Raw genomic sequence first — 14492 nt, forward strand, 5'->3', positions numbered from 1 at the left:
GGAATCATCAGCAAATAGTGCACCTTGTTTTACCAAAAGCCATGAGTCGATGTTGATGACCCCTAGGACCACTTCCACATGTCTCTTTCTGCCAATTTTCTCCCCATCCCCACCACTCCTGAAGATACTTGTTACTTAACAATTACAACTTGTTACTTACAATTCTACACTTATTGGTTGCACTCTTATACCTCCCCCAAGTGGTCATTCTCTTTCTTTTCAAGCTTCCCCCCCTCGGATTTCCCTGAAGGCATTGATTCTTTGCATTGGTTACCCTCCAGGCTTTCACCCAAGTGGCCATGTGGTAGTATTGAGAGAGAGTGTTGCCAGCCAAGCTGATCCGGTCTTTGTCTGATATGCACATTTCCAGGAAGGGTCAGTCATCTGAGTCAGGGGTGCTGAAGCTATTATAGTATCTCTGAGATCAGGGCTGGAACTTGGGATGTTACTGGTCTGTCTGGCTTGACTACTCACTGCCTTAACCAGATAGGCTGTTAAAGAAGAGCTTCCATTTTAGTCCGACCGCAAACTATCCCCAAATGGTTAGAGAATGTCCAGCACAGGTCATGGAAAACCACATTGTTAGTCTGTACAGGGATTTAAGTGCATAACCCACATTTGGACAGAAAAACTGATGGATGATTCTATTGGCCAGTTGTTTATGTTTCTACTTGCACTCTCTAGAGGTGGTTACCATCACCTTCAGATGCGGGACTGCCTCATTTATATAACCGTACTGGTTATATTGCACAAAGGACGGGCTGCCACTGCGGGCAGGACTGCAATATAAATGCAGCATAGGATTATCTTTGTGGAGCTGTGAAGAAATGCTTGCTGTTCAACTAATTTGATTGTGTTAATCTCAGTCTGTGAATGGGTTTGCTGGGTGCCTGGTTTTTTATGTCCATGGTAAACTCATTTATTGTGACTATCAGTAGCTGTTTTCAAAGCACTTTGATTTTCATTCTCATTCCCTTTTCGATTTTTTAAATTATAAAACCAAGTGATACAAGTTCAGTACGACAAGAGAAGGTATAAAAACTATTGATGTTTTGGGTTTGGCAGGGGTTGTGCTGTACATATTTTTGCAACCAAGATAGCATTCATTTATATTACTCCCAAGGCAGAGATAACAAATTAGCCAATTGAGCAAATAAGGTGGAAACTACAATTTGGCCAGAAATTCGGGTCGGAGGCTTCCCGCGGGTGCAAGCCTTCGACCTGCACTTACCTAGCGCGCCGGCCATTGAGCTGTGGGCCCGCGTGGGATTCCGATCCTGGGCCTGCTCCAACTGCCGGCGCGCAGTGCTCGCGTATCCCAGGGGCGCAGTTAGTTCGAAGCATCCCCTGGGATCACATGGGCCATGGAGAGCCAATCTTCGCAGGGAATCGCTATTCTTAGATTTGACAGGAAGACCTGTCAAATCTATGAATAGAGTTCGGCCCCAAAACATAACTAAAACTTCAAAAAAAAAAAATTTTAATCACATTTTTGTGGCTGGAAGCCTGTGTCCAGTGGGGTACCTCAGGGATCGGTGCTGGGTCCCTTGTTGTTTGTGATCTACATAAATGATTTGGATGAGAATGTAAAAGGTATGATCAGTAAGTTCGCAGATGACACGAAAATTGGTGGGGTGGTAAATTGCGAGGAGGAAAGCCTCAGGCTATAGGACGATATAAACGGGTTGGTCAGATGGGCGGAAAAGTGGCAAATGGAATTTAACCCTGAAAAGTGCGAGGTGATGCATTTTGGACGGACAAATAAGGCAAGGGAATACACAATGAGTGGTAGGACCCTAGGAAGTACAGAGGGTCAGAGGGACCTTGGTGTACATGTACATAGATCTCTGAAGGCAGCGGAACAGGTAGATAAGGTGGTTAAAAAGGCATATGGGATAATTGCCTTCATTAGCCGAGGCATAGAATATAAGAGCAGGGAGGTTATGATGGAGCTGTACAAAACGCTGGTGAGGCCACAGCTGGAGTACTGTGTGCAGTTCTGGTCGCCTCACTATAGGAAGGATGTGATTGCTTTGGAGAGGGTGCAGAGAAGATTCACCAGGATGTTACCTGGGATGGAGCGCCTCAGCTATGAAGAAAGACTAAACAAGCTGGGGTTGTTTTCCTTGGAGCAAAGAAGGCTGAGGGGGGACCTGATTGAGGTGTACAAAATGATGAGGGGCATAGATAGGGTAGATAAAGAGGAACTTTTCCCCTTAGTAGGGGGGTCAATAACAAGGGGGCATAGATTCAGGGTAAGGGGCAGGAGATTTAGAGGGGATTTGAGGAGGAACTTTTTCACCCAGAGGGTGGTTGGAATCTGGAACTCGCTGCCTGAAAGGGTGGTAGAGGCAGGAACCCTCACAACATTCAAGAAGCATTTGGATGAGCACTTGAAATGCCATTGCATACAAGGCTATGGACCAAATGCTGGAAAATGGGATTAGACCGGACAGGGGTGGATGGGCGGCGTGGACACGATGGGCCGAAGGGCCTCTTTCTGTGCTGTAAAACTCTGACATTTTTAAAATAACTATAAATTACATATAATAACTATTTTAAACAATAATTTAAATTTTTGAAAAAATTAATTAGTTTTTAACGGGGCTAAAAATAAACTTACCTTTAAAGTATTTAAAAATAATAAACCTGTGGAAAAAATGTTTTAATTTTACTTAATTCACCACTTACCTTGTTAAAAGCAGGCTTTGCGACTGCTTTTTAAAAGCGTAGCTGCTGGAGACTTACCCTCCCGGAGAAACCTGCAAAAAAAACAAAAAAAAACGGAAGTTCCAGGCGCATGCGCTGCCTCTCCGGCGCACGCGTTCGACCTGTGAACCCCTTCCTTTATGGGACCGGAAGTTCCAGTTTCCCACGCAGTGCATGCACGAAACCGGCACTTTCGTTGGGCCTTTGCGTGAGTACCCAGCGCGTACTCACCCGAGGAGACCCGAATTTCTGGCCCACTATAATTCGAAAACACGTCTGCTTTCACAGGTACGCTGACGACACCAGCTCTACCTCATCACCATCTCTCTCGACCCCACCACTGTCTCTGATTTGTGTCACTGTTTTGTCTGACATCAGCACTGGATGAGCAAATATTTCCTCCAACTAAATATTGGGAAGACCGAAGCCATCGTCTTCAGTCCCCACCACAAACTCCATTCCCTAGCCACCGACTCTATCCCTCTCCCTGGCAACTGTCTGAGGCTGAACCAGACTATTTGCAACCTTAGTGTCTTATTTGACCCTGAAATGAGCTTCCGACCACACATCCGCTCCGCCACCAAGATTCATACTTCCACCTCTGTAACATCGCCCAACTTTGCCCCTACCTCAGCTCATCTGCTGCTGAAACCCTCATCTATGCCTATGTTGCCTTTAGACATGACTATTACCATGTTCTCCTGGCCACAATCCCATCTTCCACCCTACATAAACTTGGGCTCATGCAAAACTGTGCTGTCCATATCCTAACTCGTACCAAGTCCCATCGCCCCAGTGCTCACTGACCTTGGCTCCTGGTCCGGCAATGCCTCAGTTTTAAAATTCTCATCATTGTTTTCAAATCCCTCCATGGCCTCTCCCCTCCCTATCTCTAAAACATCCTCCAGCCCTACAACCCTCTGAGATATCTGCGTTCCTCCAATTCTGGCCTCTTGCGCATCCCCGATTATCATCGCTCCACCATTGGCAGCCGTGCCTTCTGTTGCCCAGGCCCCAAGCTCTGGAATTCCCTCCCTAAACCCCTCCGCTTCTCTACCTCTCTCTCCTCCTTTTAAGACGCTCCTTAAAACCGACCTCTTTTCTGTCCTTATGTGGCTCGGTGCCAAATCTTTTTGATCATGCTCCTGTGATGCACCTTGGGACATTTTACTATGTTAAAGGTGCTATATAAATGCAAGTTGTTGTTGTACAACGTGAGAAATTTATTGATCTGTCCTTCTATTTCTTGCGTTCTGTTACTTTACTTTCCAAACAAACTTTGCTTCAGGAAATGCTTTAATAGTTACAATTTTTTAAGGGAGCAAAGAGTGGCTATTGTGGGTTTGAAACTAGACTCGTGTGCAAACCATTTTGAATATTTTCCAAATAACTTTGTTCTCTTAATTGTATTCTGCAGTCTTTGGAAAAATTCCCACATACTGAAGAATTCAGTTTCAATACAGATCTTTGGAGTGAATAGAAATTTGTTCATTGTTTCCTTTCTAATATATTTATTAGAAGTACTGAGGCTATTGGGAGATTAAGGGGGAAAAATTCAGTTGTTTGCGCCTTAAGAGGGCGCCAATTGGGGCGCAAAGCAACTAGAGGCCGGGCGCGGCGATGTTTGCACCGCCCGTGAAATTAACTAGACATTTTGCGGCGGCGCTAAACACTACCGCCACAATCTCCTGCGCTGGCAGATCGTGACGTCAGTCGAGTGCGCAACGCCCCGGACCGGATAGCGAGTAGCGCCCCCTGCCTTACCGCCTGCCGCTAGCAACGACAGGTTGAGGGGAGCGTTTTGCTGTCAGGAAGGGACTGGGGGAGCGCTATTTAAAGGCGACCGCTTCCTGCCTTTTTATGCTGGTGACATTTTTGCACCACGCATTCTGTGTGAGAGAGAGAGAGACTTCTGGAGAGATTCAACGCTGTGTGAAGGGGTTTTGGGTACTGAGCAGCACTTTGCAGGTTCATTTTGATTTGCCCTTCCTTGCTTCGCCAGCGCTCTGAGGTAGCGCCTCGCTCCTCAGCCTTAGCACCTTAAGAGAGTTGTGTAGCACATGATTTAGCGCTCCAATCACCTCCAGGGGTGATAAAAGCCAAGTTTGCTGTCGGAGGCGATAATTAGTGCCAGGCGCTAAACTTTGCGCACGGCCGATAATGGCGCCCCAAACGGGGCGATACTGAATTTTTCCCCCCAAGTGTATAAAGCTGTAGTACAGTACAAATAGCAGGCTTAGAGCTGCAAGCTGGATACTAATTTGTGTAAAGTACTCTTTATTTTAAAGTATATTTTTATATATGGAAACATTCCAATGCAAAAGAAGTTGAGTTGCAAGGTCTTACGATTCAAATTTATTGTATATGCCTGTTATTGTCACAGTATTGGGGGAAAAAAACATTCCAGGGCTGTTTTCTGATGACTTCTGTTCCTTTTAAATGTAAGTTAATTGGCAGCTACTCAAGTCATTTTTTTTGCAATTTGACTGCAAAGTGCTTTTTATACATAAGAACATAAGAAATAGGAGCAGGAGTAGGCCAATCGGCCCCTCGAGCCTGCTCCGCCATTCAATAAGATCATGGCTGATCTGATCCTAACCGCCAATCCACTATCACAGAACCATCTCCTGAATCTAACAGAATTAGACACACGAAATAGGAGCAGGATCCGGCTACACGGCCCCTGGGCCCGCTCCGCTACCCACAGGGCCATGACCGATCCGAACCTAGACTCATGTCCAAATTCCTGTCCGCTCCCCGTAAACCTTAATTCCCTTTACTTCTGGGAAACTGTCTATTTCTGTTTTAAATTTATGTAATGATGTAGCTTCTACAGCTTTTTGGGGCAGCATATTCCATGGACCTACCACCCTCTGAGTGAAGTAGTTCCTCCTCATCTCAGTTTTGAAAGAGCAGCCCCTTATTCTAAGACTATGCCCCCTAGTTCTAGTTTCACCCATCATCGGGAACATCCTCCCCGCATCCACCCGATCAAGCCCCTTCACAATCTTATATGTTTCAATAAGATCGCCTCTCATTCTTCTGAACTCCAATGAGTAGAGTCCCAATCTACTCAACCTCTCCTCATATGTCCATCCCCTCATCCCCGGGATTAACCGAGTGAACCTTCTTTGTACTGACTCGAGAGCAAGCATGTCTTTTCTTAAATATGGACACCAAAACTGTATGCAGTATTCCAGGTGCGGTCTCACCAATACCTTGTACAACTGAAGCAATACCTCCCTATTTTTATATTCTATCCCCCTAGCAATGAAAGCCAACATTCCATTGGCCTTCTTAATCACTTGCTGCACCTGCATACTAACCTTTTGACTTTTGTGCACCAGGACCCCCAGATCCCTTTGTACTTCAGTACTTTCCAGTTTCTTGCCATTAAGATAATAACTTGCTCTACGATTTTTCCTGCCAAAGTGCATAACCTCACACTTTCCAGTATTGTATTCCATCTGCCAAATCTCTGCCCACTTACTTAGCCTGTCTATGTCCCCTTGCAGGTTTTTTATGTCCTCCTCGCTCACTACTTTCCCTCCCATCTTGGTATCATCTGCAAACTTTGATATGTTACACTCGGTCCCCTCCTCCAAATCGTTAATATAGATTGTAAAGAGTTGGGGACCCAGCACTGACCCCTGTGGAACACCACTAGTTACTGATTGCCAGTCTGAGAATGAACCATTTATCCCAACTCTCTGCCTTCTGTTAGATAGCCAATCCTCTATCCATGCCAGAATATTACCCCCAATCCCGTGATTTTTTTATCTTAAGCAATAATCTTTTGTGTAGCACCTTGTCAAATGCCTTTTGGAAGTCTAAATACACTACGTCCACTGGTTCCCCTTTATCCACCCTATATGTTACTTCCTCAAAGAACTCCAGCAAATTTGTCAAACATGACTTCCCCTTCATAAAACCATGCTGACTTTGTCCTATTAAATTATGATTATCCAAATGTCCTGTTACTGTCTCCTTAATAATGGACTCAAAAATTTTACCTACCACAGATGTTAGGCTAACCGATCTATAGTTTCCAGCCTTCTGTCTACTGCCCTTTTTAAATAAGGGTGTTACATTAGCAGTTTTCCAGTCTGCCGGGGCCTTTGCTGAGTCCAGGGAGTTTTGGAAAATTATTACCAATGCATCCACAATCCCTACCGCCACTTCCCTCAAGAGCCTAGGATGTAAGCCATCAGGTCCAGGTGATTTATCCGCCTTGAGTCCCATTATTTTACCGAGTACCACTTCCTTAGTGATTTTGATCGTGTTTAGCTCCTCTCCCCCCCCCCCCCCCCCAGCCCCCTGTTTGTCCAGTGTTGGGATATTCTTAGTGTCCTCTACTGTAAAGACTGATACAAAATATTCATTCAGTGTTTTTGCCATCTCCATATTTCCCACCATTAATTTCCCGGTCTCATCCTCTAAGGGACCAACATTTACTTTAGCCACCCTTTTTCTTTTTATATAAGTATAAAAACTCTTACTATCTGTTTTTATATTTTTTGCTAATTTACTTTCATAATCTATCTTCCCTTTCTTAATCAATCTTTTTGTTATTTTTTGCTGTCTTTTAAAGTTTCCCCAATCCTCTATCCTCCCACTAGATTTGGCTACCTTATATGCCCTTGTTTTTAGTCGAATACTATCCTTAATTTCTTTACTTGGCCACGGATGGCTGTCTTCTTTTACACCCTTTTCTTCTCTGGAATATATTTTTTTTGGAAGTTGTAAAATAACTCCTTAAATGTACACCACTGATCATGTATCGTCTTACCCTTTAATCTATTTTCCCAATCCACTCTACTCAATTCCGCTCTCCTACCTTCATAGTCTCCTTTATTCAAGCTTAGCACGCTTGTTTGAGATCCAACCTTCTCCCCCTCTAATTGAATAAGGAATTCAACCATGTTATGGTCACTCATTCCAAGGGGATCCTTTACTAGGACATTTTTAATTAATCCTGTCTCGTTACACAGGACCAGATCGAAGGTTGCTTGCCCCCTGGTCGGTTCAGTTCAGTTTTTAAAATTCCCCTCTACCATCCACAATGATCGTCTTGAACCGATTAAGTGGAGTAGGCTGGGCTGCAAGCTTTCTCTTGGCTGTTAGTGTTGCTCCATATTGACCAACAGCTGGGCTTTGTGATCTAGACTGATTTCTTATGCCCCATCCTGAAGTGGAGTGCTAAGAGATACCTGGCCAAGGACCCATTCCATAACAAAAGATGCTTTTGGAAAGTGACTTTTTGCCCGGTGAGCTTTGAACAGAGATGATTCTAAAAAGGAATGAATTGTATCTTTTTGATAGATACTAGATGATGCTTAATGGGCCACGCAATACAGTGGTATAGTTGAGTACCATTGAGAAATAGGATTGGATAAATACACTGATGATGCTTTTATGACCAAAGACTAATTTGCCTTAAACTAGCCAGAGAAACGGAGATCACCAGCACTGCTGCGTAGGTTCCAACCTTTGGGAATCACCAAATTTGCAAAGGTGGTGATTCAAACTATAAAATATTGCCTGTTGGAATCCACTACTGGGCTATTTCCAGTAATTATCGATCTGGTGTGCCCCCTTCGGGTACTACGCTTTAAAAGTATATACATCACACTGTTGAGATTGGCGGAAGGCTGTTTCTGTTCAGTTAGCCATTCTACTTTGGTTAAACACCCCATTGTTGCTAGACCTAGAGGCACTCTCTGATTTTGTAAATGTCACTCCGAAGGCTTTGAAAGGTTGACAGCTCTTCAGCAACACGGTCAAATGAGCTCAGGCGACAGTAAAGTTTGAGCTTACTTTGAACTTTCATACATTTTTTATTTTCATTTTTGTAAATGGACACTTACTTGGCTTTTAATAGTGCGAGAAATGTGTCTTCAGAATCACTAAACACCACTATCCATGCCAAAAAAAATTTTGTGACAGCTGTGATTTTTGCTGGTGGTTGGCCTTTTTTTAAACCCTATGTTCATTTTATTTTTGTGAGAAATCATTACATCGTGTTGCATTACATTACACTCCTGTCACACAACCCTTCTTGCTGAGGTACGGTGACCATTGTAACGAGAGATCTGTTCGTTTTATAGAAATTTTAAATGAGAACTGAGAGCACTGCACTGTTGTCCACTATTATTTCCTACAGTCTTGAAGTGGAACCCTATCCCAATATATTCAACTTATATAGCACCTTAAACGTAGACGTAAAAGCCCCAAACTGCTTCTCAGAAACAATAATCAAACAAATATCAACACCGAGCCAAAGAAGGGTGACTAAAAATTTGGGCAGAGAGGTTTTTAAGGAAGGTCTTAAATGAGGAGGTGGAGTGGCAGAGAGGTTTAGGGAGGGAATTCCAGAGCAAAGAGCCTAGGTGGCTGAAGGCACAACTGTCAATGGTAGGGCGAAGGGAGTTGGGAATGTACAAGAGGCCAGAGTTGGAGGAATGCAAAGTTCTTGGACAGGTTGTAGGGCTGGCGAAGGCTACATGATTGGGAGGGGCGAGGCCATTAAGGACATAGGAATTAGGAGCAGGAGTAGACCATATGGCCTTTCGAGCCTGCTCCGCCATTCACTAAGACCATGGCTGATCGTCGACCTCAACTCCACTTTCCCACCCAATCCCCCTATCCCTTAATTCCACTAGGGTCCAAAAATCTATTAATCACAGTCTTGAATATACTCAACGACTGAGCATCCACAGCCCAAGGGGGCAGAGAATTCCAAAGATTCACAACCCTGAGTGAAGAAATTCCTCCTCATCTCGGTCTTAAATGGCCAACCCCTTATCCTGAGACTGTGCCCCTTAGTTCTAGACACTCCAGCCAGGGGAAACAACCTCTCGGCATCTACCCTGTCAATCCCCTTCAGAATCTTATGTTTCAATTAAATCACCTCTCATTCTTCTAAACTCCAGAGAGTATAGGCCCAGTCTACTCAATATCTCCTCATAGGAAGCGATTTAAACATGAGGATGCAACTTTTAAATTGGTGGTGTTGGGGTACTGGAAGCCAGCATACATCAGTGCAGCACAGGGGTGATGGGTGAATAAGACTTGGTCTGGGATAGGATATGAACATCAGAATTCTGGCTAATCTTGTGGGCACCGGCTGATCTCTTTGACACCTATAGAAGTTTGCAACCCATTTCAAAGCTAAGGGGAGCCTTCAAATGGATAAAATTACTAATAATAGATTGCTTTCTTCGTGCATGGCCAATCGGCTTCCTATGTTAGTAAACCAGAAGTATCTTTATTAATATCTGGCATTCAGCCTCTGGCATGAATTTTTTCAGATTCAATGACATCGTCTCTTTGTAAATATTGTTATCTGGAGCCCTTAGGAATCAAATGGTATGTGAAATCAGTTGCATATGCCTTTGAGACTGAGTTAATGTAAATTGAATGTCTTCAAGAGTTACTTTGCTTATAGTAGGTTGGTCAGTGAGCAGTACTTTACTAATTTAACTTTTCTTCATAATAGAGCATGAAAAAGAAGAACACAACCAAGCAAGCTATGGGCAGATATTTGGGTTACATTGTTTCTCGCATGAAGGAGAGGGTGAGTATCTGACTCGGGAAACAAACACAGTGCCATGGTTTCCAAACTACAGTAAATCAGCTGGCCATTATTTTGTGCTACTGGTGTTTCTTTCCCTTTGATCTTGTACCATAAATGACATAAGAGCGCAAGAAAAAAGTAAGAGGCCAGGAAAAGGCCACTTAACTGATGGAAGCTTGTCTGACTCACACTCCGACTCACCAGCCTAGCATCCCACTGTATTTTGAATGTCTCCAGTGTCCTCAATTCCATTCTATTAATTTAGATCAATAAAACAATTCTCTGAGTATATTGTAAGCTTATTTTCCTTAAGTTGGATATGAAATGGTTTTTCTTTGCAGCCCAATATAACAGTTTTTAATTGGCAATCATTCTACTGCTTTGGCACTCTTTTATTTTATTGCGGAAGTTGCAGAAGCTAAACTGCATCAAAGGTTTTATTTCTTCAAGTGCCACTGCTTTTCCCAAGTACCGTAGGTCTTATTTATTCAGGTGAAAAGAAAGAATGAAATAACAAGTTATTTTGTATTGCATGTTTCACACAAGTGTGACCTTATTTCAGTAGCCCAGTGCTGGGTATGGAGGGTCATGAACTGCTGGCTCCAACTCACTTCTTGTTACCCATACAGGGTTAGTAGTGGCTGCAATTTGAAACATTATCTTCTAAACCATATAAGCAGAAGAATGGCCAAAGCTGCAAGGCAGCTTGGGATGCTGAAAAAGCTAGTTACAGGAAACTTTTTTTATCCGGCACGGACGGGACCGACGTGGTGCCGGTTCATCAAAAATTCTGGATAACCGAAAGCTTTAGTAAAAGATATGGAGCGGAGAGCTCCGTATAAAGCAACAAACCCTGTTAGGTTCAAAACAATGGCCACAGGTTGCAAGCGTCTCTGTAGCTTAGCAACAGCTGCAGCCACACCCTTGCACAGCAACACATGGAGGAAGGCAAATAATAAAAGTTACCTGAACCTACTCCTGAATTTTGCCGGTTAACCGACATTTCCGGTTATTTAGGTGCCGGTTAATCGAAAGTTTCCTGTATTGTAATCTGCAGAGGGTTGAAGTATGAGCAGAGGATGGAATTACTGGTTTCATTGGTTCCTAAAATTGAACCACCAGCTATTCAATGTTTGGTTTTCAGGAGATCACCGAAACATGACTTTTGAAACATGACTTGGCCACAGTCATGCATATTGCACTTGTCCTGTGGTTAGCAAGTGAAAAGTGCTACTTTAAGGGAGCGGGTCAGAGGAGCAGTATGGGCACCAGGATCATGAGCAAAAAGGACTTGGAACGTACCCATTTTTTTGTGAAGTATAATGGAAGACCTGAGGACTGCCTTGGTCATGACGGACTATCTCTGTTCACATCTTTGTCATTCCAGTACTAATTATGAGCATATTGACGAGAATTTCACACTCTGTTCTGAGGCTTATTCTTGATCTTGAAAAATTAACTTCTAAATCAAAAAGAAGTTTCTAGAAAATAGATTAAACAAGCTGAGACTGTGACTCTAACTTTGTGTGGAATATTGTCAGTGGAATAGAGAGAGTTGTTCCAAGGGTAATTTGGTGGAAATGTTTGTCAGTGATACTGTTATATTGGCATAGGATATCTAAAATCAATAGCAAAAGGAAATTTTAAATCTGTAGCTGTTTCTTCATACAGAACACTGCATCTCCAATCTAAGTGGTATTGAATCACACGCTAGAGACAGTGGGCCGGATTTTCCGATCGGAGGCTTCCTGCGCGCGGATGCCTCCGATCTGGAAAAATCTACGCACTTACCTGCTGGCTCCGTAGATCCCGAGACTTCCGATCCTCGGCCTCTCCTGGTCCGCGCGGGCAGAGGCCCAGGTATCCCAGGGGCGCAGGTGGTTCGCAAGCGTCCCTTGGATCACGTGGGCCATGGGGAACCAATCAAAGAAGGGAATCCCCCTTCACACCTTTGACCGGTCTCTATGCACGGATCTGTCAAAAGTACAAATGGGGATCACTTTAAAAAAAAGTTTTTAAAAAAGTTTAAAAAAATTTTAAAATCACATTTAAAATTAGTTAAAATTACATTAAATTAAATATTTTAAACATTAAATTTTTTGGAAAAAAATTAAATAAACTTTTTTTAAAAGTACTTTAAAATTATGAATGAGTGGAATTTTTTTTTTTTTTTTTAATTTTTTAAAACTCTTATGCTCTTATGCTGGTAAAAGCAGGCCTTACACCAGCTTTTACCAGGCGTTAGATTTTTAAAGGTTTTCAGCGGGCGGAGGTTGTGTAGAAAGTGGAACTCTCCACCTGCAGAGGCCCTTCTCCCGGGCAGGCGGATGATCTGAGAATTCTTGACAGATTGAAAGTGCCGGGTTTTAGCACATGCGCTTCGCATGCCTGAAACCGACACTTGCACAGCCCCCTACGGGTGCGGACACAGCTCGTACGCACCCATGGGGGGTGGAATATCCGGCCCAGCATTTTTAAGTCTTGGATTAACTGAGTCTTGCATTGAGGGCAAGTCTCAATAATAATTGTGCATATTTTGTCTGAATGCGTTGTGATGGAAGAATTGCTTGTCACCCATTGAAAGATGGAACCTGGGTTGCATATATCAAGGAAGTCTTGATGTCTACTGATCAGAAAGCGAGGTTACCTTTGCAGAAACTTGCTGCCATTGCAGTAGATAGGGTGCCAGCAATGTTAAGATTATTTAACGATCAGGAAGGACAGGCAGGAAGGAAGGGGAGGTGGGGTGGCTATGTTAATAAAGGAAGGAATCACTGTAATACAGAGAAATGATATTGGGTCAAAAGATCAGGATAATGAAACAGTTTGGGTGGAGATAAGGAATAATAAGGGGAAAAAAACACTAGTGGGCGTAGTCTATAGGCCTCCGAACAGTTGCAACTCTGTTGGACGGAGTATCAATCAGGAAATAGTTGAGGCTTGTAATAAGGGAACATCTATAATTATGGGGGATTTTAACTATCATATTAATTGGACAAATCAAATTGGGCAGGGCTGCCTTGAGGATGAGTTCATTGAGTGTATTAGGGATGGGTTTCTTGAGCAGTATGTAACTGAACCGACCAGGGGGCAAGCAACTTTAGATCTGGTCCTGTGTAACGAGACAGGATTAATTAAAAATGTCCTAGTAAAGGATCCCCTTGGAATGAGTGACCATAACATGGTTGAATTCCATATTCAATTAGAGGGTGAGAAGGTTGGATCTCAAACAAGCGTGCTAAGCTTGAATAAAGGAGACTATGAAGGTATGAGAGCGGAATTGAGTAGAGTGGATTGGGAAAATAGATTAAAGGGTAAGACGATACATGATCAGTGGTGTACATTTAAGGAGTTATTTTACAACTTCCAAAAAAAATATATTCCACTGAGAAGAAAAGGGTGTAAAAGAAAAGACAGCCATCCGTGGCTAAGTAAAGAAATTAAGGATAGTATTCGACTAAAAACAAGGGCATATAAGGTAGCCAAATCTAGTGGGAGGATAGAGGATTGGGAAAACTTTAAAAGACAGCAAAAAATAACAAAAAGATTGATTAAGAAAGGGAAGATAGATTATGAAAGTAAATTAGCAAAAAATATAAAAACAGATAGTAAGAGATTTTATAGTTATATAAAAAGAAAAAGGGTGGCTAAAGTAAATGTTGGTCCCTTAGAGGATGAGACCGGGAAATTAATGGTGGGAAATATGGAGATGGCAAAAACACAATGAATATTTTGTATCAGTCTTTACAGTAGAGGACACTAAGAATATCCCAACACTGGACAAACAGGGGGCTATGGGGGGGGGGAGGAGCTAAACACGATCAAAATCACTAAGGAAGTGACACTCGGTAAAATAATGGGACTCAAGGCGGATAAATCACCTGGACCGGATGGCTTACATCCTAGGCTCTTGAGGGAAGTGGCGGTAGGGATTGTGGATGCATTGGTAATAATTTTCCAAAACTCCCTGGACTCAGCAAAGGTCCTGGCAGACTGGAAAACTGCTAATGTAACACCCTTATTTAAAAAGGGCAGTAGACAGAAGGCTGGAAACTATAGACCGGTTAGCCTAACATCTGTGGTAGGTAAAATTTTGGAGTCCATTATTAAGGAGATAGTAACAGGACATTTGGATAATCATAATTTAATAGGACAAAGTCAGCATGGTTTTATGAAGGGGAAGTCATGTCTGACAAATTTGCTGGAG

General features: G+C 43.0%; 1 protein-coding gene across 4 annotated transcripts in view; it reads left to right on the forward strand.

Moving 5' to 3' along the window:
• zmynd11 (zinc finger, MYND-type containing 11) overlaps positions 1 to 14492 on the forward strand; it is a 182546-nt gene that overhangs the window by 108083 nt on the left and 59971 nt on the right. For all 4 annotated transcript variants that reach the window (XM_085987572.1, XM_085987571.1, XM_085987573.1 and 1 more), the window contains one exon: positions 10208 to 10285. In XM_085987572.1, the coding sequence (XP_085843698.1) occupies positions 10208 to 10285 (78 nt within the window). The remainder of the gene's footprint in view (positions 1 to 10207; positions 10286 to 14492) is intronic.

The sequence above is a fragment of the Somniosus microcephalus genome, chromosome 5 (assembly GCF_052327205.1).
Source record: "Somniosus microcephalus isolate GS21.2 chromosome 5, FLI_Smic_1.0, whole genome shotgun sequence".
NCBI classification, from domain to species: Eukaryota; Metazoa; Chordata; class Chondrichthyes; order Squaliformes; family Somniosidae; genus Somniosus; species Somniosus microcephalus.